The 25,735-nt window shown below is 40.3% G+C and overlaps 1 protein-coding gene across 1 annotated transcript; it reads left to right on the top strand.

Annotated features, from left to right (window-relative positions):
• The first annotated feature begins 1,327 nt into the window (after window positions 1–1,327).
• On the top strand, window positions 1,328–14,885 carry LOC104253956 (cytochrome P450 2J4). Its single transcript, XM_009807568.2, has 9 exons — window positions 1,328–1,510; window positions 2,774–2,936; window positions 4,028–4,177; window positions 6,001–6,161; window positions 8,622–8,798; window positions 10,485–10,626; window positions 13,021–13,208; window positions 13,902–14,043; window positions 14,707–14,885. The coding sequence occupies exons 1-9, from the start codon at window positions 1,340–1,342 to the stop codon at window positions 14,883–14,885; spliced, it is 1,473 nt and encodes a 490-aa protein (XP_009805870.1). The 5' UTR covers window positions 1,328–1,339.
• Window positions 14,886–25,735: the final 10,850 nt, after the last annotated feature.

Genomic DNA, 25,735 nt, shown 5'->3' with positions numbered 1-25,735 from the left:
TGTTCTTTCTGGATAAAGGTGTTTCATGTCCCAGAGCCACAAATCCTGTGAAACAGTTTCTGTCCCAAAGACAGGGCACTTGAAAGAAGCAAGCTGATGCACAAGTCGTCTTGGCAGGTTTTCAGAAGATTAGTGAAAACGTATTTCGTTTACGAGTGTTTTGCTTTCAGGGGATGGGCATTTTTCATAGGGAAGCATTTATCCATTAGCATTTCAATCTAGGTCCGTAACACAGGGCCATAACTGTCATTGTTACGTGGTGCCCAGAATCCCTCTCACACGGTTTTCATGGTCTGATTGCAGGCATGTAAACTCCCCTGATGCTAGGTTTATACTTCCTGTGTGTGTTAACGCTTGGCAAAGAGCCTCGGCTACAGACTGCGTTTATTCTCAAGTTACCAAGTACGGCACACGCATGTCATGACCAGTTCTTGCTGGGGCCCTTAGTTCTGGTTGTAGTTCAAGATTCCCACTTGGTTTTTCCCATGGCTTTTTTTATCTGTGTGTTTCATGCTAGAGGTACTTTACATATGTATATGCTTTATTAATCTGGCAAGCTTTCTGATGATTGCTCAAAATATCCTTTAGGGTATCCACCTTTATGTCAAGATTGAAAGGAGAAATTCAGAAGCAGGCAAAATCTTCACTGAAGTTAGCTATTGCAAATAGGTTAGGAAAAAAAAAAAGTGAGGTTATATATTAAACAAGTTATGTTTTCAATGAAATTTGAAAGCCTAACAAATTTTGCTTTTTGTATTAAGCATTAGATACTCATATATCTATCTAAAGATAAATGTGGGCTTTTAACTTTTATCAGCCTTGCCATTACTGGGTATACATGTAAATGGGATATATACAAAACATTTTAAAAACTCCAAGATTTAATATCCACTTACATTTGCATGCTTAATTTGTATGGATGGCTATTGCTTTTTTAAAAGCATTCATGAAGTATTTGTAGGAGCACATACCATCCACAATTATTTCAGAAAATTAGGTGGAGAATTTACATGTGGATATGTGTATCTACATTGCCTGGAAAATCTTGGCCCTAGTCTTTTAAGACACCATTCCTACAAATCCTGTAATCTGTATTTGATAAATATAATCTGAATGAGAAGAGGGAGAGGGGTATGCATCTATTAAATATGCTTGGAAATGAGAATGTAATAAGTGGGACAAAAAGGGAGTGGTTGATAATAAAGAGGGAGGGTTAGGGGTGGGGAATAGTTATTACATGAAATTTAAACTCTTCTGAAAAAACTGGTTGAGCAACCAGCCTTAATATCTTCAATAGACTACTTTCAATAAAGACAAGCTTGTAAAGGCAGCCATTAAAATGCTGACAATAAGTCAAGTTCTTATAGCCTTGGCTGTATTTCTTCTAATTATGCAGTTTTTTAAGTTGCAACGAGTACGGAGACGGCTTCCTCCTGGACCAATCCCTCTCCCAGTTTTTGGGACCTTGATACAGATGAACTTTCAGTTTAATCGTGATCTCCTCATGAAGGTATTTATTTTCAGATACTCCTAATTGTTTAAAAGTCTTTGTAATTTCCCATTTCTCGTGTTGTTTGCTATGTGAAAACATCCTCTCCCAAAACTACATTGCTAACATACTGTAATTGTTAACTCGCCGCTGTGATATTGTACTTGGTTTGGGTCAGAACTGCTAGTTTGGTTGGCAAAATAAAAAAAAGTTATTACAGCATAAATTAGTTTGCCAAGCTAAGAAAATCGGTATTGGAAGTTCTGAATGTGTGAAAATCATTCCAATGCTTAAACTCATCGTCTTTTAATACTGAATTTGACAAATTCATGCGAAACTTGATATCCTTCCATCACCCCTTAACACTAAATTTGGCAAATTCATGTGAAAATTGATATAATTTAGGATTAAATACCTTTAGGGATAATATTTCAGATTTGCAGTTAGCAAAAAGAAATACTTTTTTTAAAAAATGACTTTCACAGCATGGATTTTTAGTTTTCCAAGCACTGGCCCTCTCTAGCTTGAGCAGTAAATCGATGCTTAAGATGCACTATGTGTGTATATGCTTGTTGGTATTGACAGGATCTAAAAAAAATCCTCAAACCTTTTGTTAGTTGTTTTTTGAGGAGTACTTCTGTGCACAAAGCCACCTCTATTTCATTCTGTTGATTCTCACAGTGCTTTCAGGATTCTCAATAGACAACTCCAGCAGCTTCTGTCACTGATTTGGACAAGGCACGCCAGTGATTCCAACCAAAGGGCAGGTTCAGGCAGGAAGTAAGGACACTGGGAGACAGAATGGTCTTGCTCAAGTTCCAGTACCTAAATATGCAAATGGGCAGGGGGAAAGAAGAAGGTAACTGGTCCCGTTTCTACAAGCTAGTTACTTGTCTGATATTTCTGTGATCCCTCTGTGCCACTTTGCCAGTACAAATGATAGAAAACCTCTTGAAATAAATTCATGCATAGAAAATACCCTTTATCACATGAATTGTTGTGAACTGAGCCTTGGCTTATATACAGTAATATAAGCTACCTAATGTTTCTTGGCATAGATCTGTGGCTCTGAAAGGCTGGAATACTCAGTTGTTTCCAACAGTGAAGGCTGGAAAAGACAGTCGTGCTTTCTCACAGATAATTGTAATCCTGTGGGAAAGGTGGAGAACATCATTCTGCCTTAGGGCTGGTCCTGTTAATCAGTATAAAACCAGGTTCATCTTCTGTTTGTTTGCAGTGTGGGGGATTTAATCTGTGCTTTCCTGGCTTCTCTCCCATCTATAGCTGGCAAAAATTCATGGCAACATATTCACCTTATGGTTTGGATGGGCCCCAGTGATCGTACTGAATGGGTTTCAGGCAGTTAAGGATGGTATGACCATGCACCCTGAAGACGTTTCTGGGAGGCTGGTGTCTCCTTTCTTCAGAGCAATGGCCAAAGGAAAAGGTGAGATTTTCTTGCGATAAATATAGTCTTGACAAATTGCAGCTGTTTTGTAGTTTGTAACCACTTCTGAAGGTACCACAGTAGCAGGGTTTGTCTATGAGGAATGGCTGCCAGGTGAACTGCAAAGTAGGGAGGGGTGAAAAATAGCCTTTGGATAGTAAGAGGAGGAAAGGACCAGCAAAAGAAAAAAGATTCATACTGCCTTCTGTGAAATACTGAGTGGAGCAGATTCAGAGGTGATGAGGTGAGGCAGTGCTAGGTTGTGCCACAGAGAAGTGGAGGAAGAGCAGGGAACAGCACACTTCCTTGTCCTGGACTTGCTGCCTCCCACAATTATGTTTTCAATTGAAGAGTGAGCTTGATGGTGGGATCTTCTTCCCATTCCCTTCCTTTTGTGAATATTTTCTTACTCTCACAGTTACATCTAGAGATTCAGTGCACTTCTGTTTCAACATTGCTGTAGGTTTCATACTCCCCACCCATACTGGAAATTCCCAAACTCCTGATTTTCATTATGAAACAACCTTTATTTTATTTGGGACCTCAGCTTTTTTTAAGAAAACCTAATTCCTTAAATATTTCTAATTCAAATTTGTTCAGTCATTGGTGATTCTTATACTACATTAAAGATCCTGCTAGTATATGATGTTTATTTCTTATGAAGATATTTGTCTCAAAGCCCAAGTGCAGAACTTTTCTGCCCTGTGGATAGGAACTTTTCTCCCTGACTGTGGACAGTCAGAACTTCTTCCCCTTTTCCCTTCATGAGAATCATTACCCTGGTCAGGTGAGCTCCAAGCATAGAAGAGAGTAGGAGGCAAGCACTTCAGAGAATGTCTAGAGAAGCAGCTGTCAAACTTTCTGAGATAACTGGTTGTCTTGGATCAAGCTTAATCCTGCAAGTCGTCTTATTACCCAGTTGAGTTTGTCCATTTTAGCCCTGCCCGTATGCTTACATGCCACAGCTGTGTCTTTGTGTTCATAGGCAATGCAATAGTTTCATTATGTTCTGTGGTTTAGTAAATCTTTTAATGTCATCTGTCTATAATAAATATTAGCATGATAAAGAGCTCTTCCTTGAACGGATGCAGGGATTATGTTGGCAACTGGTCACACCTGGAAGCAGCAGAGAAGGTTTGCACTGAGGACTCTACGCAACCTTGGTCTGGGGAAAAGAGGTCTGGAGCATCGAGTTCAAGAAGAGGCCCACTACCTGGTAGACTTCTTTGCAAGTATGAAAGGTATCTCTGCAATAAATACTGATTCATTTTTGTCATTAGTCTGATGCCATTAGTGTATGAACTTCTCTGTCCTGCTCTGAAATCAAGGGCAGCTTTTGTCCTAGAAGAGAGTGTGCAGGGTCTTACAATGTCTATATGGAATGGACTGAAAATGCAAAGACCCCAGTCCTGTGTTTTCAAACCCAGTGGGAGATTATTCTTGTTCAAAGTTATTTACAAAACTACTAACGTTGGGAAGTAAAACTGGAGCTTATTTATTATTTATATCATAGAATGCTTAAAGTGGAAATGGATCTCTGAAGATGGTCTAGTCTAACCCCTTCTCAAAGAAGGATCAGTCAGAGCAGGTTTCTTAGGGCTGACTCCAGTTGGGTTTTAAATATCTGCAAGAATGGAGACTTCGCCACCTCTCTGGGTAACTTGTTCGAGTGTTCAATCAGCCCTGCAGTAAAATGTTTCTTACGTTTAGGCAGAATTTAATGTATTGCAATTTTTGCCCATTGCCTCACTTGATACCACTGAGGAAAGTCTAGTTCCAGGTTCTTTATTCCCTTCCGTTAGGTATTTATACACATTTAAGATACTTCCCTGAGCCTTCCCTTCTCCAGATTAAAAAGTCCCAGCTCTCTCAGCCTCTCTTACATCAGATGCTCCAATCCCTTAATTGCCCTTGTGGTCCTTTGCTCAACTTGTTCCAGTATGTTGATGTCTCTTTTGTACTGGGGAGCCCAGAACCGGACCCAGCACTCCAGATGGGTGTCACCAGTGCTGATCAGGGGGGAAGGATCACCTCCCTTGACCTGATGGCAATGCCTTTGCTAATGCAGCCCAAGCTGATGTTGGCCTTCTTTGCCTCAAGGGCACGATGCTGGCTCATATATGGTGCTGGTGCATAAAGATATGGACACTTTAGCAATGCTGATGAATTAAGTCTTGTAACGCCATTTGCATGCACTAGAATCTTGTCTTCATTACAACATTTTATCCTGATCAACCCGGTTAAGAGCATGTGAGTAGGATTTCCCAATGCTGATCATTATGCAAAGGCACAATAAATCAGGACATGCTGTGGCTAGCATTGTAGCAATTAAAAGTAATTAAATCTAGCCCAAGCCCATGGTTTAAGAACTAGGAGAGACTGAGCATGTGTGCAGGAAAGAAAAGCCCAGAACAATGAGTTGCTAACTAGAATTGTGCATTGGGTGTTGGACACTTGCATCAGTACATATGCAGTTGTTTATAGTAATTTATTCTGGAGTCACAAAATAGTTTTTTTGAGATTATTTTTTCAAGTAATTGCTTTAAAATTAGTTATTATCTTGTTGACACAATTGGTTGAAAACAACTTATAACATTTTATCTTACTTCTGGTTGTACATCTCTAGCAAGGTCAGAAAAAATATAGTAGCCTTGCATGTATTTATGTTCTTGCTGAATAAGGCTGCCTCTCTTCTTACAGTTCTCCCCTCAGATTTCCTTTGACCACAGTGTTTTCAGTCATTCCCATGCTTGACACCTATTTTAAATTTGCCAGACAGCAAACTTGCATACAATTTATTTTCTCACCTCTAAATTTGCTCTATCATACTATGAAATATTTTACACATTTGGCTTTTCTTTAGGGTGCCACACATTCCTGGGATTATGGGTTGCACCATAGTTGTGAGGTATCAGCTTGATACTACAATTTTGTAAGAAGATTGCTGCTTCTCTGTGAAATGCAATGCTCTCTTGAAAGTTCTTTGGGTAACCTATAATATTCTCTTGTTTCACTAAAGCAGAATAGGAGACATTAACACTGACATTTATTATTATGGTTGCAGGGAAACCCCTGGATCCTTCTTTCCCTCTCGTTCACTCTGTCTCAAATGTAATTTGTGCTGTTGTTTTTGGACATCGTTTCTCCAGAGAGGATGAAACCTTCCATGAACTGATTAGAGCCACAGAGCGTCTATTCAAATTTGGAGGCAGCTTTATTCATCATGTAAGTAAACGATCTGTTGTCATTTTCTGAATAAGATGGAAAGGGAGAAATGCAGATTCAAGAGGCAGCTGTTAGGCAACAGTTTCCGGATGGGTGAGTGATGTCCTACGTGGCTTTACCAGGCAGTGCGCTATCTCGAAGTGTGATGGTAAAGCTCTACATACCAGCCTCCATCATTTGTGTTCATTGTCCTGTGAGTACTGTGATAAGGTAGTTTGCTCCTAAATCTTTGCAGCAAGGCACAAGCTGATGGACTGCTCCTGAGTCATGGTTTCTAAACCCCCATGCACAGCAGATTCCTGCCCTGGGCATCATGATTGTTAAATACTAAATGTCAGGTCTAAAAGTGTGATTCACATGCCAAGTTCAGACACTGTTTTGTATACAGTCAACAGAGAGAATGACTCAAATACTTAAGTGTTTTGCCTATGGCTACTTATGTCCATTTCTATAAGAAAGTGGAGACTTGAAGACTTCCCAGAGAAATTCCACTCCTTCAGCCTGAGTGAGGAGCAGCTCTAGACACAGGCAGCAGAGCATAGGAAATGCTAAGCTGGCAAATATACCTGTAAGCTTGGCAATCAAAACTATCAGTGCTCTTCTAAGAGTCAAGGACTTACCTGACACTAGAAGAGGCCTGCTTTGCACAGAAGTGTGTTCAAAGTTGCCCAGGAGTTCTGGTTCCACTTCTAAAGTTGTCTCATACATCTTATGCAGTAGCTTCTTAACATAAAACACATAAGCAATCCTTGTAATACAGACATTTTCCCCCCACATCCCATGGAGCATTCTTCTCACTGAGTTATGATCAGGTTCTCTTTTGCTTAGCCTAGCTTTGGTCCTACAAGTTGTGTGTAGTTGTGGCAGGCAAGACCTGCTTTTGGGATAGAGAATATACCTCTTTTTCTTCTCTTCTTCCTATCCTAGCTTTGCTTTAGTCCAATGAATAAACGTGGTTCTGGGAAATAAGAACAGGGGTTGAAATCGTTCCAGAGGGAAGGCTGCAATCTTCCCACTTCCTGGATGCAAAGGGTACTCAGTATTATGTAAAAAGTGGACATTGCCACATCCACATCCCCATTCCTTAACTGGATTCCATGCTGTTAGGCACTGAATGAGAGAATGCTGTGGACTGGGCCCCTTCAGAAATGGAGGAGGAGTTTTGGCCAGACTGGTAGCCAGGAAGGTGGATGAGCTCAGTTCCTGTCTTGAACATTGACAGCTAAATTCCACTTACAGGTAGGGTGCCATAGTAGCTGGAAAGTGCATGCATTTGAGAGTAGGAATGCATGTAATCTGGGCAACCATATATGATTATTCAGACCACAGTTTTATGTAAGGCTTCTGAACAGATTTTGAAAGAAAAAGAAATACCGGAGATGGAACTAAACAAAAAGAATATGAAGTTCTATGTGAATTTACCAAGGGCTGGACTACTACCTTTCTGTGATAAGGCGATGACTAATTGACAATTGGATGTCTGACAATAAGAACCAGTTTTCCAAAAAGACAGAAGTATAGTCTATCTAATTCAGCCAGACTCCAGTGAACACCTAATAACGTGCTTTCTGCGGTATAATTAGCAGAGTATAAGAGGAGCTCAGCAAAATGAAGACTGAGAAAGGAGAGAACTGCTGATAAATAAATCATGGGATTATGTTTCGAGCAGGAAAAGAACTATTAAGAGAAAATACACTGCAGATGCAAGAACAATGAATACAAATTACCCAGGCATAAATACAAGCTGAAAATCAGCATGAACTTTCTAGATATAAAAGCAGCTATTTTTAGGCCAGATTTTCCCAAACAGTAAGAGAGAAGGATAAAATTAACGTGGTTGTGTCTGCTAACCCCTTCTTCTTTTCTAGAAGAGAGCACTCAAAATTGTCAGGTAGCTGTTTCTCATCTTTTCTGGGTTTCAGATGTTTCAAGTTTTATTGAGGACCGTTGAGAGCCCGATTAGTAGAGGGTGCTTTGGGGGATTACTGAGTTTGTATAGCAGCCGCTGGTAGCCAGTCCTTGCTTTGGGTTGTATCAACTGCTTTTGCACATCCTGGTGAAGACAGTTTGCAACGGCTTTGCTTCTTCCTTCCTGGTATTCTCCACTGGAGGGCAGGATCTCCCTTTTTAAACGTCTGAATACAGTTCATTGCAATTGAATACACGAATTGAATAATTGAATAAATTAATACAGTTAATTCTAATTATAATCATTCTAATTTGGCTTGTGGTTGAGCTGAAAGCCTGTGGAAATCTGAATCTCGTCAACAACACAGCTAGAAATTATATAGTGTACTGTTTCACAACTTGAAAACATAAGCATAGTCTTTGTCAGAATATTTTACTAATGATGCCAAAAACACATGCTAACATGAATATTACCTTCTCTTTTTAGTAGGCCTAAAATGCATTTTGTAGTGATAAAGACTTTGTGGTACCTCTTGTGTGTCACTTCCGCAGCTGTATGAAATCTTCCCCTGGCTGATGTGCCATCTCCCTGGTCCTCATAAGAAGGCGTTGTCTTGCTATGATGTTCTGAGCTCTTTTACAAGGAGAGAGATCAGAATGCACACAGAGCGTGGGATACCAGACGAACTGCAGGATTTCATTGACTTTTACCTGGCTCACATTGAAAAAGTAAGTATTTGTTCTGCCTGGTCATACATTCATGGGGAATAAGGTGAAATGGACCACTAAATCATCCAGTTTGAGCCCTTCTGTCACAATCTTTACCTTTCATAGACATCCTAATGTGAATCCAGTAACCAGAGACTTGCTAAATCCTTTCTAATTACTGATATGCCACAGCACCTTGCAATCCTTTCATTAAAGGGCAGGTTAATACACTGCATATTTTCTCATTGGCACAAGTTTCAAAACTATTTAAGGCCTCCAGGAAAGAATACTGAATTTCTGAGTGGACACAAGAGAACTGAGAAGGTCTTGAGGAGACAGAGTGGGATGTTCTGCATAGGATATTTGGCTGGTAAGTGTTTGTCAAGAGAGGTTGCTGCAAGAGGACAGTTGGATTTTGAGAGCATTTTGTGGGGAAATAATCTAGGAGTCAGCAGAGTTTCAGGCAAGGCTGGAGAAGAGGAGAGTGCCAGGGCCAGTGAAGTTTCAAGCAGGCAAAGGGAACTGGGACAAATAAGGGCATTTTGGGCAGGCAGGCAGGCACAATAGAGGTAGGTGGGAATCTGTAGAGTTTTGAAAGGCTTTAGGAAGCTTCCATAAGCTGTGAGTGGGGACACATCTCTCTCTCTTTTCTAGACCTTACCAGGTTCACTTTTTCTTTGTCTGAATCTCTTGGGAACTGGATTCTCTCCCTAATCCCTGGACTAGCAGCTGCCCTTCCCCTCTGTGACTCCTTCTACCTCACTTAATCACTCTTCCTTTCTCCTCTTCTCCACTGCTGCAGGCCATATTCCTCCACCTGTTCTGCTTGGTGATAGGAAGAAAAAGGAGAAAGGGGAGGAAGTGACAAGATGAGACTGGTGTTACTGGGGGGTGAGAAGGCAAGAGTGGCTCGTAGAGCCAAACAAGATATCCAGGGTAGGGGGTATCTATTTTTGCAGTCCCTGGAGAAGTGGGTAGTTACTGCGGCTCCTTGGTGGCAGTGCTTCCCTGCAGGGACAGACAGTGTCCCTTCCACAGTGGTCATGTGCTGGTTGCAGCAACAGAGGGCTCTGCAACCTTGTCAGGCTGTAGGCATCCACCCTACATCTCCTTGCACAGCCGGAACAGGTCTGCTGTCTTGGACCGCTGCCTGCCTCCCTGAGTTAGCTTTGCTGCTGTGCTCAATCACACTACAGAGACATGCATCCTGGGAAGAATATCTACTAGCTATTTCTGTCAGCCAGCTCTTCAGTCTTTTAGCATGTGTCTTACAGCACAGGTTAAGAACTTTTGACAGCCCAGTGTTTGTTACCTGGTCACTGTATTGCTTGGTAGAAAAACTAGATGGAATATGACTTGAGGCGTGAAGAATGACGTGCTGGTACACATTTTCAGAGGAACATTTACTTATGAAACATTCTAAATGGACCACTATTTGCACAATTAAGCCAACAATCCTCTTCTGTGGACAACATGTGATTTAGCTTCATGATTGAGTGGAGTAAACATGGCTTGTCCATTTCTGAAAATGTTAGCTTTTTGTATCGATAATCATCTTTGGTGTCTAATATTCTTTATCAGTCTCTCTGTATTGTACTCTAGGCAGAACACACTGCAGGTTGGAACTGGTGATAAAATCACATTTAACCCTATTCTGTTTTTTCTAACTTTCATGTATAAACTGCTACTTTTTCTTATCATTTGCAGTCCAAAGATGAACCCAGGTCTACATACAATGAAGACAACATGGTTTATTCTATAAATGACCTTTTCTTGGGTGGATCAGAGACAACAAGCACTACTTTGAACTGGGGCCTGCTCTATATGGTGGCAAATCCAGACATCCAAGGTGAGTACACAAGCACATTACAAATATCTCTGATGCAATAGAAGAGTCAAGTCATAACATTTTCATGGATCAGAGATTATTCCTAGATACTGGTATATGGCTAGTGGCACATAGACCTTTTTGTACTGGTAGATCTGCGCTAGGCAGCATTGGTAGATCCAGAGTATCTGTATACAGGCTCTTACAGCAGTCACGAGATAAGGCAGTTCCCAGGAAGAGTTAACTGTTTGGGACGTATGCATATGTATAGGAGGTTGTGGCTGATTGAGATGTAGGGGTTGAGGTCTTCAGGGAAATGAAGATTGTGGTAGGGTGGTCAATGGAATAAGAGGACTGGAGCTGCTGTTTGGGAAGCCAGAGGGTTTGCACGCATAATCCTTGAAGGAACAGTGGCCACTGCTGCAGCCATCGGTGAGGTGCTGATGGTACTTCAAGAAACTGAGTTGGGTTCTGTCTTAGTCGTAAACACAACTGATGGCTGAAAATAATTAATCAGAAACTGATGTGTGATAGTAGGGATGTCGCTCTTTGGAAACTTACTTCAATTCTGCTTTGTATTGGCTGAGTATCAGTGATGGGGGCTACAGGGAGTCCTGCCCTTCTTTGTGCTCTGTAGGACACATAAGTAAAGATCATCACCTCAAGGTCAACTGGCAACGTTGACTTTATTTTTGTCCATCAGTCCATTTATGATTTCAATGTATCAGGGTGTCTATTTAAATCTGTGATGTATTTGAGTTTCTTGCAACAGAAATTATTCCAGTCAGGAGGGGAATTTGATGGCTCATCTGTTATGTCTATGTATATTTAAGAAGTTTATTTTTAAGTCTAGCTTTTAAACAACCATCAATCACTTTCATAGAACAATTAATGAAAAGCAAAGAAAGAATGATCTCTTATGCTGGATAACAGAAATCTCATTGTTAGATAGCAGAATATGTGCAAATACCCAGAGGAGAGCAGGATTTTAAATGGAGGAAAGAGATGAAGAAAAAATTGCGCCACTTGTAGCTGTCAGACAAGAAGGTCTACTTAATCTCGTGTTATTGTGTGTTTATTATCATGTAATTAAGGTTATGAAAGTGCTGACTCACCTCAATAATTTTATTTATTTAAATATAATATCTTGCACATACTTGGGAAAGCAGGGTGTGTGCAGAATGATCCTTCCTGGGCTCCTTGAGTCATACGTTGCATCTAGACTCTCATAATGAACTGACACCAGTATATCTATCCTCATTTAATTGGTGGCTTCTTTTTGAACCCATTCATACTTTTGCCTGTGTTGAAACCCACTGACAAATGTTATGCAGTTCCATTATGTACCATATGGAAAAGTTCGGCCTTTTGCTTAATCCCTGAATCGGGCTCTCCTTGTTCTCTGAACTACAGGAACAGAGATTCGTATTTATACTTATGCAGTGACTGATCACTTCAAACTATACTGGATCCTGAAGCAGTCGTGCTTGATTTTGCAAGCTAGTTCTTCATAGAAGGAAATTTACTTCACTTAAAAATCTTTCTGGTATACATTTTAAATTCTGTAAGGTGTTTAAATCTCTGTTGCCAGGGTCTACCTAGTGAAGGACTTGTTTTGTGAAGGACTAGTTTTGTGAAGGACTGCTGGCAGTCACTGAGCAGGCTTGATGTGAGTGAGCACAAACTGATCAATGCAGCATGGGCTTCCCTGCATTTTAGTATTGCTTCAAAGGGCTTGGAAAAAGACAGGAATATTTGTTAAAAATCTAAGGCATTTTTATTATGTGCGTACTGCCTCTCTTGAAGTTTACAAAACATATTTTATACTTTTGTTAATGCTCCCAACAGTCCTGTGCAGTAAGTAACTTAAATCATGCTATTCTTGATAAAAAGGCAGGTGCCAAGAAACAGATCATGTTTTTTTTAAAGGTATTTGGACATTGTTCTCGTTGGCATTGCTTCACTTAACAGATATCCTACATAATAACCAGTTGCTTTTAATAGGAATTAGGTTTTTTAAGGCCCAGATTCATCTGGCTTAAATTCCAGAGATCTGTGAGCTTAGTGGTTCTAACTGGCCTGAGGCACCTAGCCAAAAGAAAACACAAAGATGAATCAGTTATCTCTTGCATTTAAGTGTTAGTAAGGCAACTGTTAGAGTTTCAAATTTCTGAACAACAAATGTCTTTTCTTAATCTACAATCAAGTAACTTCAGACCCAGAAGTAGAGCTCCCATATGTTTAAGCTGTTGGAACACCCTGCTACTTTTATTTTCTTTATAAAGGTTACTTACACTTGTTACATTAATTTTGTTGTTGTCCTTGTAGTTGTAAAAAGGAAATGTCTTTGAAAATAGAATTAGTGAAAATACTTGATATATTTTTCTACCTGAAATGGTGAATATTTCTCTACAGAGAAAGTGCAGAAGGAGCTGGATGCCGTTCTGGGTCCTTCCAAGTTAATCTGCTATGAGGATCGGAGAGAACTGCCCTACACAAATGCTGTGGTTCATGAGGTTCAGCGCTTCAGCAATATTATCTCAGTTGGCATGCCCAGAGTGTGTGTGAGGAACACTACATTGCTCGGCTTTCCCCTCAAAAAGGTAGAGACACAGTATCTCAATTGCTACAGACCTTTCCTGCATCAGTAGAGCAAGGTGTGGGTTAAAATCTATTTGTGGCAGGGTCTTCTCCTCAACAGCAGTGGGGTTGGATACTTCTGGGTCATAGCCTGAATGGGAAGGAGGACAAGAAACCATCTGCCAGGCTGAGTTGAGTGATGTAGCTCCTGGGAGAGGGTTATCAGTAGTGAAAGATGCCCCTGGATGGAAGAGGGGATTTTTAGCAAGTGTTTCTACAAACCAATGAAGAGAAAACCTCAGAGATTGATACTGAAGGATACTGTGATTGATTTGTGCTGATAAGGCATTGGAAAGATTTCTGACTGAATTTTTGCCTGCAGAAAGCCTGTAAAAGATCCAGGGAAAAGCATGAAAGCAACTAGCTGTCGTCCAAGAGACTAAATCACAGAAACTTCTAATATTAGAATTGAAAAGGGGTTTAGTACAAATAAAGTTGTTAGTTTCTAGTGACATGGCCACTTCCACTGTCAGGCTAGGACTGACATTCTGAAACAAAAAGACTTCAGGTTCCTCACAGTTCCTACTGGGGAAGTGAACCTACCAGCGTACAACACTGAACTCCAAAAGTAAGCTAGCACTGGTCTCACCTAGCCAGTTCTGACTGCTGGGGGAGGATTGACAGCCAGAACTGAGTTAGTGTTTTTCTCCTTTCAGGGCACCATAGTTCTTCCAAATATTGCTTCATCTTTATATGACCCAGAGCAGTGGGGAACACCTCGACAGTTCAACCCGGGTCATTTCTTGGATAAGGATGGAAACTTCGTGTGCCAGGAAGCCTTTTTACCATTCTCAATCGGTAAATGGATTGACAGCACAAACATTAATGTTTTGGACTGGGACTGTAGAATTAAGATGTCTGTTAAAAACCTATTGGTCATATATTTTAAACCTTTTTGTGGAAAACAGTGATAAAATCAACATGATTATTTTCAGTAACATTTCCCAATCCAACTATAAACATTTGTTCTACTGAACAAATAACATGGAAAATCAGAGATGTCCTGACAAATGTATACATCTAACTTGCCCTATTTTTGGAAGGAAATTATTGATTTGGTGCATTCATTTCAACACCTGACATACATTTGGAAAGTACTTACAAGCAGCTGTGCTGATTCTTTATGCATACAAAACTGGAGCACGACATCTCTCAGGAAGAGCAAGTCCTTATTCTTCATTTACATGATTGAACGAATTCTTTTAAAGTTGTCAGTCAAATGAAGATGAGGTTTTTGAGGTAATTGAAGCAAAACTCAGAGCAGAAGGGCTGCACAGTTATCTATAGCTGCAGATAGGATTCTTTAAAGGAAGAATTACATGAAGTTTTGTGTCATTCATTGCCTTAAGTCCTAAAGAAATTCTGGACTCAGCAAATACACCTTTGCTTTGTGTGAGGATGACTGATTACTTTTGAGGTCAGGGTAATTTACTCACTGTCCTTCCCCTCTTCCTTCGGCAGGGCACCGTGTATGTTTGGGGGAGCATCTAGCAAGGACCGAGCTCTTCATTTTCTTTGCCAACCTGCTGCGGGCATTCACCTTCCGGCTCCCTGAGGGAGTGACGAAGATCAACACAGAACCCATTTTGGGGGGTACGCTGCAGCCCCACCCGTACAGGGTTTGTGCCATTCCACGCTAGGGTAGACATGTGCAGTATGTCATGGATCATCTATTAAGCCATCTTATTTACTCTTGTGAATGTATGTCTTGGGACCATATAACGTTTTTTGTCTTGGATATGAACTTCTGCTCCAAAAGCTAGCTTTTGCCTACAGCAGGTAATTTTGTTCAGGCCCTGTTACCTGCTCTTAAAGGTGGTCTTTTTTTTTTCCTTTTTTTTTTTTTTGTAAAAGTTCTTTTGATCTGGAACACACCATCATTCTCAGCCATAAAGGCATCATGCGGTTGCTGTTTGGCTTGACAGATTTAAATCTGGTACACTGGTAAGCAAATGACAAAACTGACAGGCAGACTTCAAAAATTAATTAATTATGTCTGAGTTACCCTGTTTTCAAAAGCAATGGAGTTTGGAAAAACATACCTGGAAAATTCTGCCTCTTTATATTACTGTCATCACTCATAACATTTCAGTCAACTTTTTGTTGATGGTCACTAATAAATGATATGAAGGAAAAATTAGCAACTGGTTTTATTTATGGCTGACTTACAGTTCACTGAGAATTTCTAGATTTGATGAAGCAGAATATGTATAAGGCATCTTTAAATCTGCCAGAGGACACTTGCTTTGACTTCAGCAGAGAAAAAGTGCAGGCTGAAACTTGGTGAAGAGTGAAGATACAGAGAGAGGATTTCTTTTAGGGCAGATGATACTTTTAATATTTTAAAATTCTGCCAAGTTAATTTTTGGAAATTCCTTTCTAACAGAGTAACTGTTTACTCCTGTGGGTTGACTTCTGTCAGGATCAGCACTGGGTGGTTGCTACAGCAGGTGCAAGGAGCTCTTCCAAGGAGCAGCTGGGGTTGAGAAGCCTGCTGGAATTCGAGCTGATGGTAAATGGGGAAAATATACATGGAAAACACCAGAGATACTTTTTAATCACCTCAGAAGTTCAGCAGTATACCTGAAGCTACAAAGGCTTGTCATATACACAAAATACTGGTCAAATTCAATGAAAGAATCTATAATAGCAGAAAAGGAAAAAATTGGTTCCTGTGGTGAATGTAAGTTTATTTATATTGTCTGGAAAAGACTTGTAAAGTGTAAGTGAACTTGTCCTTCATTAATATTTCTATTTCTGTGAGAGAGGATAGGACAGATAAACAGATGATAATCTGTTAAATCAGTTATCACTAGATGTCGGCCATTGTGTGATTGAGATTAGTTTAGGCAGTTTACCATGAATCACAAATTTAGACATGTCTCATTATTTCTAATTCAATAGCTGATGGAACACAGCATCAAAATAGTAAGCACTTGATATTTAGCTGTTATTAAATTAAATGGCAGAATAGCACTAGTGAAATATGGAAGATCACATCCTGACATTTTATTTGACAGAAAACTGTGTGCTTTGTTAAAAAATGATGTCAAAGTCTCTGTGGATTTGCACGTGTGCATGGATAGATAAGGCAAAACAGAAAACGCTGTGATTTGGGGATGTTGGGGCTGTCATTACTTCTTAAAAATGAAGCTGGAAACATCAGTAGCATTACAAGCATTAACGTCATTGCTGTGTGATGCTGTCACTCCTGATGGCCACATGTTTCCCAGATATCCTTTCAAAAGGGAAGCTCATAAATAGGCCTGAGACGGAAGCTTGCCCAGGAAGGCCTGTATGTAGCCAGAGCGTGTTGAGTTGCCTGAACCCATGGGAATGACACGACCCAAAACAACAGACATAAATAGCACTTGTCCGGATGCTCAAGAGGAGGCACACAGGGTGCTTCAGAGGAAAACTATACATCGTACGTGGGTAGGTTATATGCGCGTCGTTGTTCTAATGCCTCTCTGTGACAGGAACTGCTCGTTGGTGATTTTTAATCCATTGTGCACCGCTGCCCAGGAGAGGAGAGCCCAGCACACGAGGTGTGGCAGCAGGACATCCGTGGGAGGCTTACGGCAGGGAGATGGTAGGGGTATGCTTTTCAGAGTCTTTGCGTTTCTGTTCTTGCCTGACCTATTTTAAAAGCAATTCACTTTAGCTCATGTTCTAATAAAGCCTGGTCTTTTTGAGCTTAAAAGCCTTTTAAAGTCTGGCTGATGTTGCCACAGAAGGCCAACAAAGCTGAGAGCAGCTTTGAGAGGAGCCCAGCTGCCAACTCTCTCAGCCTTGGCTGCATGGTGCCTCCTCCATCAGGCTACTGAGCCATGTCACTCCGGAGCTGCTGCTCTTAAGGTAAAGGAGTGTCTTGGAGACCTCCACCATATCCTTCATTCCTCTCTCTGCTCTTGTTTATTGTTTCTACATTATTTCTCATGGCTTGCTCATGCTCCGTTTTTGAGAGAGATGAGAAGGATTGACACCCTCTCTGTCCTCTGTATCATGTATGCTAACCAGGCTGCTAGTGTCAGTCCACAGCTCAGTTTTCCTCCCAGATCGTCACCTTTTTTACTTTCTCTGTGATGGCTGAGGTTAGTTGCTTTTAGCCTGTAAAGCTGATCATACTTTGGTGCCTGATTTCTTGGCACAGGGCTCCATATAAAGGACTGCTCTTCTCCTGGATTATCACAACAGCATGTTGGTCAGTCTCTGTTGTGCACCTTTTGGATCACACTTCAAAATTTAAATCCTGTAGATAGAATGTTGAAGAATGACTGGGAACTGGCCTGGGCAACCAGTCAAGGAGGATAGACTCGCAGGGAGGGGGACTGAATGACTTGGTTAGGCCATGCTGTATTTTCCTGGAAACAAACTGGAAGTTCAGTTTTGTTTACAAACATGTGAAGGCGGTCAGGCTTTAGCATAGTGGTTTTATCAGATATGGAACTCTTTGCTTTGTTCTTCATCACCCCGTCCTCCCCTTACTGCTGAGCTCTTCCCCTGTGACTCCCCAGAGCAGCACCATGCAACTGTTCAACCATACAGTGGAAGATCTGGCTATAAAGTAAAATGTAGAAAATGTAGAGAGGCAAAGTCGGAGATTTTGGGTTCATGTAGCTCTTGGAGAGGCTCAGAGCCTTATGATACCGTGATGCTCATCTGTCTCCCTTTCCACTGAATTCTGCAAGGTCACTCTGAACCCAGAGGAGTCATCTGGTGAAGGTGGCTTCATGACTCTGTCTCTGGAGCCGCTCATGTCAGCAGGTGTGAGAGGTAATCTCCTTATGTATAAAATTGAGGCCAAAATATAAAAAGAAAAGAGAAAAAAATTAATTATGTCTTTGCTCTAAAGGCATTTGGAGAGAGAACGCTATAATAATTATATACATAACTACAAATGACAATTAGAACAACACATGTAGGTCAACTTGTTTTTTTCCAAAATCAGGTGGAAAGAAAAGGTTTTCTCTGAGAGTTTGAACTTTGTTAAAACATGATTTTCCTGAAATTAACATGTAAAATATTTTCATGTTCACAGATCTTTACTCAACAGAGGAGAAAACATTTTCTCAGAGGTAAGCAGTTAAGAAAAGTAGATCAATGTTTAGTGCAAAGATCTTTTAAAATATACCTTGGCCTAGCAGTCCTTTTCTACCTGGTGATAATAAAAAAGAACAATTCTAAGGAAAGGAGAAAGGTAAGAAAAACAAAGCAGTTCCAGGAAAAGGGCCTTAGAGTTAGTGAGAATTTAAATTTTTCCAGTATCAGCTAGAAGACAAACAAAGCAGCAAGGAGATGTGAAGACTGAGCAAATCTTTAGTAGCTCAAATTATTTATCTTCTAGCTGTTTGCTTTCTGAACGTACAGTGGACCAGTATTAGCTTCCTTCTGTATCGACTACAAAAATGTGATCATAAATGTCATGATTTCAGAGTGTGGGGAGGTGTGACTGCAATGGAACAGGAGGAACACATAAAATTCATCACTTTGGTGGGAGGAGAGAGCACACTGGAAAAAAAAAAAAGAAAATTCAAGCACTTATATCAAATGTCCTGTTGAGGAGAAGGCAGAGTGGTTGCACAGCTGTGTTTGGACATTAGGATGTACATTCAGCACCAAGACTTTTGAACTGGCTGTAAATGACAGGGAACAGAAGCAGGCCAACACAGCCATGCAGGGAGCCTGCCCTGGTTTTCAGTGCAGCAATTAGCCCAGGCAGGATTTTGCCTTTATGCAGTGAGCTTCTTCCTGATGTCAAAGTCAACTCTTGCAAAGCCAGCGTAGATGTTCCTACTCTGCACTGTGCTGCATCTGCAGGAAAAAAGTGGACTTTTCCCACCTGTGAGAATTATTCCCCTTTAACAGGGAGAGAAATGTGGCTTCTCTAAAAGAATAAGAGAAGGGCAAGGAATAGAGTAGGGTGGAGTTATTTGATACAAATTCCCACATTAGTAAGGACACAATTCTTGCCCTTATTTCTTGAGCCTTAACAAACATATTCCAGTGCCTGCACAGTGTCAGAAGCACAACCTAAAGCGAATGCTTCTGCACTGTCTCATTCCTTGAAGATTTTGCCAGTGACTATTGAGATGGAAATTTCAACATCTAGAACGTCTAGATGTGTTACCTGGCAGATTTGCTCCGTGTATCCTTCAAGTTTATACGCAAAGCAAATATAAGTAGTAAAGAATACAAATTCTGTATTTCAGTAGTATAATGAGGACCAAGGAAAGTGCTGGTTTCTTAAAACTGCAGTACATCAGGAAGACTCTCTGGCAGATGGACAATTTAATGCCTTTTTTGGCTTTGGTTGTCAATGAAAATGGCAATGGTGATCCAGAGGCCAATACATTTAACACCACTGATGTTCAGGGAAGATTAGGAAGTATAGGTTAGAAAATAACTAGATAAATGTGATGTTTTCAAATTGGCTGGGCTGATTCATCCCAGGGCACTTAGGGAACAATATCAACCTCAGAGCTATTAGCAATTATCTATGAGAACCTGTGGAGGATGGGAAAAGGTCAAACATTTGCTTGTCTTCAGAAGAGAAGTTGCAGTGTTATAAATCAGTCAGCCTGATTGCACTTCTCAGAATATCCTGGAAAAATAATCAAATTGTAAGCACTGGGAGGAAAACAGAAACAGTCAGTACTCTCCGAATAATGTCAAAGTTACTTAGTTTTGTTTGATGACATAGCTAGAGGTCTGTTTTCAGGAGAGAAGTCGTTAACGTAATTTACTGCTCTTCAATGTGGCTTTGACAAAATCTCAGAAACTCTAGGGAAGTGTGGGGTATCTGAAGCTTTGCAAAACTTAATGGAAAACTCAGGAAATATGTATGAATAGTACCATGTCAAACTGGAAAGATACACTGAATGGGATTCTGTCCTGCATCTAGTACTCTTCAATATTTAATCAAGGACCTTGATAGTATAAACACCAACCCTGGGTAAGGTCTAGTTTCTTGATGCTATCAGATTCCAAACTGATGCCTGTAGCAAGGTGAGAAACAGGTATTCCCAAACTTGTCATGGTTCACAGAAACTTAAAGGCAGGACCATTTTATTTGGATTTATTACCTTTGTGAAAGCATGAAGGCTGTCATAACATGGGTACTTCTCCTTATCAATTTTACTATCAGATAACTGGAGAGATGAGGATGGCCCTATTCCAACATCTCTTGTTCTTCCCTCCTTCCTTTCTTCCTGGAGTGACAGTTTTCTCTGGGGAGTTTCTCTGGGATTTTTTTTCTTGATCATTATGGTTCCCACAGAGCAGTAAGTTGCAGCAGAAAAATACATTTTAGTTTTGCAGTGACTCAAAATGCCTCTAAAAGCCAGAGTATTCAAACTCAAGTTTGATGTCCTGAGCGAAAACATTTTCTTTAGATTTTCTTGAATAGAAGATTTAGTGGGAAAAATAGAAAGTTTTCATTAAGAAACTTCTGAGAGGGATTATTTGAAACTGTATTTATCCGTTAAGATCATTGGCCTAAAAAAACCCCAATGAACTGGATTAATTTGAAATAATATTTCAGTGGAGATTGGCATATCTTTTTTCTTAGTGAAAAGCTTATGAACTTGTCCTAATATCTGTGAAGAAATCTCAGCCTGTGGTATTTTTAGCCAACACTCCAGGAACTCTTTATTTGCCGTTTTGCAGCGTGAGATTCTGAGGTTAAAGGAATAACAGTAATAAAATTGCAGCCCTTTCCATGAATAGTTTATGAGATACAGCAGATGAGACAGGGGACGAGCTAATAACACGAGTATATTCTGGGGTCAGCTGGTGATATGATGATATTCTACAAGGAATGCATTTTAAGGAGCATTACAGAGAAAATGAAACATTTTGGACTGTTTTGTATGATATTATTTTTGAAATAACTGTTTTGAATATTATAAAAATGGTTATTCCAATGATGCAGTCACAGGAGCATAGGCTCTGCCTTGTAAATTCATCTTGGATTGACAGCTGTAAGCTATAGATGACTTTAGTTTGTCATATAAGGCAGGCAGCTTCCCTTAGCCTACTTTTGTGTCATTTTAGGCAGGGACAAATATCACAGCCACTACAGTCCACTAATACTGAGGTTATCAGTAGCTTCAGTGCTCATGGACAGTAATTAACATCATACAGAAATGCAGACCATTACTGCACTTTTAAATGACATTACAAGTTTTAAGACTGCTATCGAATTATGGGACCTGCAGGCAGAGATGCACAGGATTTCAGGCTTGCCGCTCTCTGACAGTACTGTGGCATTGGCCTGAGTCGTGGCAGAAAAGGACACACCTTGGCGGGAGTTCACTGTTTAGATATCTAGTCCTAAGGCATGTATTTGGTCTGACGCTGTAGTTAAGGGAAGCTTTCTCTGCGCAGCCTTCATCCTGCTTACGAAGAACATCAACAGCTGCTAGAAAGAGTGCTGGTTCATTCAGCATAGATCAAGTGTGAATTTTACAGCGCAAAATTATCCAGCTTTAATATTTCAGCAGTGCATCCTCCAAGGAACCAGGCAGAGGGCAGCAAAGGTCTCTTTGAAAGGGCTGTGTCTGCATTGCTGTCACTAGCTTAAGCAAGAGCTAGCTTTAAACAAACCAGTTTCACCAGGGTACGCTGGAGTTCATTACATGCTAATTTGCCGTCAGTATGAGACTGGTTGAGGATGAGATTCAAATGCTACAATACAATGTCCTTAATAGATTTCTTGGACACGTTGGTAAAACACAGTATCTGCAGGGTTTCTTGCTTACTAGGTACATGGATATTATTCACCATGACCATGCTCTTCTGCCTTCTAATCAAGATCAGAGGTCCATAATTTCCTCTGCACTTACAGTATCTCCCATGTAAGGGAATGCAGTGCACTGGGGAAGCTCCCAAATAAATTACTGTGTGTCTGCCATTAACCCTCATTTTCTCTAGGTGAGATAGTGGCATTAGACCAGGCCCAAATGTTGGAAAAACAAAGTAATTATACAATTTGAAATGTGGAAATCGCTTCCACAAGGCTTAGAAGCAGAACATTTGTTTCATTTACCCTACCTCTCTCCTTTCCTTGCTGTTAAATACTGCCAAGACAAAAGAGAAAACTTTGCTATAATTAAAAAAACCCACCACGAAACACCCAAAACAAAAAAGAAAATATTGCATAGAATAATTCTGGCTATTGTTCATCAATTTCAGCTGCTTGTTGGTTTTTATCCAGCTTTGCAGGTGAGCTTCTGCAGTAGGGGAGTCAGTTAGGACTGAAAATTACTTACCTCTTATCTTTATGATGTGTTTGACAGGATGCTTAACACAGAGCTGACCAAAATGATTCTCCTTGAACAACGCTGTCACTTGATCAAAGAAAGCCCTGTACTCCATGAATCTGAACAGTAGAAAATGTCTCAACAGATCAACCCAAAGCGTTTAATGAACAAAGACAGAGGACTTATCTTTCTACCCTTCCCTTTCTGAAAGGTGTGTTGAGCACTGATTCCTTTAGTGGGTTACACTGTAAGTGCAGGTATTGGAAAAATGATTTCCATGTTAAGGACAGGTCAAAAGGATTCTAATCTACTGTTCTTGTTCAAACTTTTCTCATGTCTGTCTGTAGCAACCTGTGTCGCTCCCCATTGGCACCTGTTTGATTGCACATTACGTTATGAATACCTGTTTTGTTATGTGCGTGTAGTGGCATTTTCAGGCTTTAGGAAATTCTGTTTTTAAGACTGTTCATGGTCTTAAGTTAGTCTCTTTGTAGAGTTGCATTATGAGACATGCTAAAATTTCGTTGCTGTTTGATCACACACTCTGTTATTTACAGGATCCCCAGGGGCAGGATGGACATTGCTTAATGGCAAATGTTGCCCTCGATTTCCTACACCCTTATCACCCAGTGGGTATATTCAGACTTATCACGTCACCAAAATTTGCACAGAACCAAATACTGCATGACTAATGTATCCATAGCATTTCCTGTGGCATCCTCACTGTATTGTCTGAATGCTGCATAAAAGATAACAAATAAATCTTCACAGCTCCAGGTACCATCACCCTGATTTTGCTAATGGGGAAACAGTCCTCTTTCCCTCTATGCCAACATTGACAATCAGCTTTGTGTACTTCATTGGATAAGCTTAGGCCCTGAATCCTTCAGCAGCTTTAGCACATACTTGCATTTGTGTATCAAAATATTAAAATAAGATAAAATGAAATACTTATATTCAAAGCAGAACTGCAGTAGCTGCAAGTTGTGAATACAATACGCTTCTCCAGACCCGAGCTTTGAAGTCTGAAGACAGAGATCAATTAAGTGAATGGATAATTGGCAATCGCTACATCTGAAGGGTAGGGACTGTAACTTGCCCAGCAGTACACAGGCATTCAGGGTGAGAAACCAGCTCTCACAAGTGGTTTTCTGTTGGCTTGGCCAGAAGATTTTCTTGCTAGTCTCTGTCTTTTCATGACAGCATCAGAATTCAGCATCAGAGACATGAAGCCTGAGACAACAGACAAAGCTTTCTGTCATCTGAATTTGTTCACAGAGCAGGGGCTGCCAGGCACAGTGCTGTGGATAACACATGTCACATAATTAAAGACTTTATGCACACTAAGGTCTGAACAATCTTTGTTCTTGGATGTTGCTGTCCACCTTTCACGGAACTTGAAAAAGAAATTGAAACTAGTACGTGGAATCATTCAGTTAGCTTGAAATTAAAACATGCTGGGATGCTACAGCCCTACATGTACAACTAGTACTGCTTGCTTTAATACAATTATACTGGGACCTACACTAAGGAGGACATAAAACTTTGTTACAGTGCTCAGCTGACAAGTATTTCTTTCTTGCTATTTCAGCCTTGTAATCTACCATTTCTATGCTCTTGTTCAACCACTGGTTGAAGTACAGAGTTTTTGAAAGCTTGAGTTAGAAAACAAAAACCAAAACCTGTTTTTGAAAACAGGATAAAAAGCTTTTCAGTTCTTTTAAAACTTTTTAGACCATTGTTTTGAACAGTTAGAAGTTCGTTCTGTTTATAAAAGCAGTTTCATTATTGTTTCCAAATGTAGATGAGATTTTCCTGAATATAAGGCAATTTTTTGAAATTCCAGTGTTTGCACTATCCATCTGTGATTCCAGTTCTCATTTGGTCATGCAGTTCTCTCTTTTGCATCCATAAACTGAACACCGTAAGGATCTCTGGGGGTAAAACATGAATTTATTAAAAGCAGTTGCAAGTGTGTCATACAATTGTGACCACATTGCTTAGAAGATTTTTGCCTTAAAGCAGATCAGACAGGGCATATTTGAGGAGTAATGTCTGCTGTGCTGGAGAAATTTGCTTGTGACAGAATTAATGACATTGTCTTCAGCCTGGAACGTGTTATTAAAATGGGTGAGGAAAAGATGAGCAGTAAAAGAAGGTATGTGTGATGTACATGGTTAACAAGGTTAAATCTCTGTAGGAAGGACTAGTAGAAAAAAAAGTTTGGCCTTCACATTGCTGCAGGCATATTTTTTTTAAACAGACAAGTGGAGGAAACCAGCTGTGAAATGTGAACAAACACCATTCTCTGGCCTTGCTTTGTGTCTCCTAATTGTACAGTTTCTGGAGTTATAATATGCAAATATGCAAGTACAAATTCACATGCTGTTTTGTCTCCTGTTTTCTGAAAGCACAAAGCAGTCAGTGTGATCTCATGGAAGTAGACAGGAAATACCAAGTGCGATAGCATAAAAAATTATCCTACTGTTTTTATAAATATTTAATAGGAGAGAGAAGGACACATTCCTTAGTAACAAAGCCTGTGAGGCTCATAGGTCAGTGAAGAGATCTCGTTCTTCCTATTTATTACTGGATTTTTTTCTAACTTGTGTTTTCTGGGAGCTGATCCAGCTCAAACAGGTTGTAAATCTGCAGGATATCTTCACTTTGGAGAGGTCCCGGTGACTGAAGTTTGAGCCGAGGGGAGACACCTGGCTACCCACCCCAAAGAAGCTGTCATGTGAGCTGTACTTATTTCTGGGAAGTCAGAGCAAATGGAAAGGGTGAGATCACCTTGCTGAAAAAACTGCCTGGAAATACTCAACTGTCCTTTTATGTGCTTGTCCCTGTTGTTTCCAGCACTGCTGTGTAAATGTTAACAGTCTCTTAGAGCAGCAGAGAGCTACTTTGCGCATGTGGCTGTTCTGACAGGAAGGAGTGGTGTGAAAAGCAAGAAAAGTGAAAGTGAGGGCAAATACCTGAGGCAAAAGGACAAGATCTGAGAAATGTGTTTGAAGGCTTCACAGAGGTTTTGAGGAGGGGCAGCTGGTCTTTTGAGTACATATCCTGAGAATCTCTACAAGCTGAGTGGATTTTCCAGTTGGTGAAATGGTTTACTAGATGTTCTGAAGAAAAATCTTTCCTGAAGCACACAAGTCTAGAAGAAGTTGCTTTTTCTGCTCCCTAATTTTTCTCCAATTGTACAATAGTTCTTCAGCCTCTGAGGG

The sequence above is a fragment of the Gavia stellata genome, chromosome 11, assembly GCF_030936135.1.
Source record: "Gavia stellata isolate bGavSte3 chromosome 11, bGavSte3.hap2, whole genome shotgun sequence".
Lineage (NCBI taxonomy): Eukaryota > Metazoa > Chordata > Aves > Gaviiformes > Gaviidae > Gavia > Gavia stellata.
This window is presented reverse-complemented; position numbering and strand designations above follow the sequence as displayed.

Coding starts and splice junctions, on each gene's coding strand:
- LOC104253956 (XM_009807568.2), top strand. CDS start 1,340: ATGCTGACAATAAGTCAAGTTCTTATAGCCTTGGCTGTATTTCTTCTA. Junction 4,178..6,000: donor CTTCTTTGCAAGTATGAAAG/GTATCTCTGCAA, acceptor TTATGGTTGCAG/GGAAACCCCTGGATCCTTCT. Junction 14,044..14,706: donor CTTTTTACCATTCTCAATCG/GTAAATGGATTG, acceptor TTCCTTCGGCAG/GGCACCGTGTATGTTTGGGG.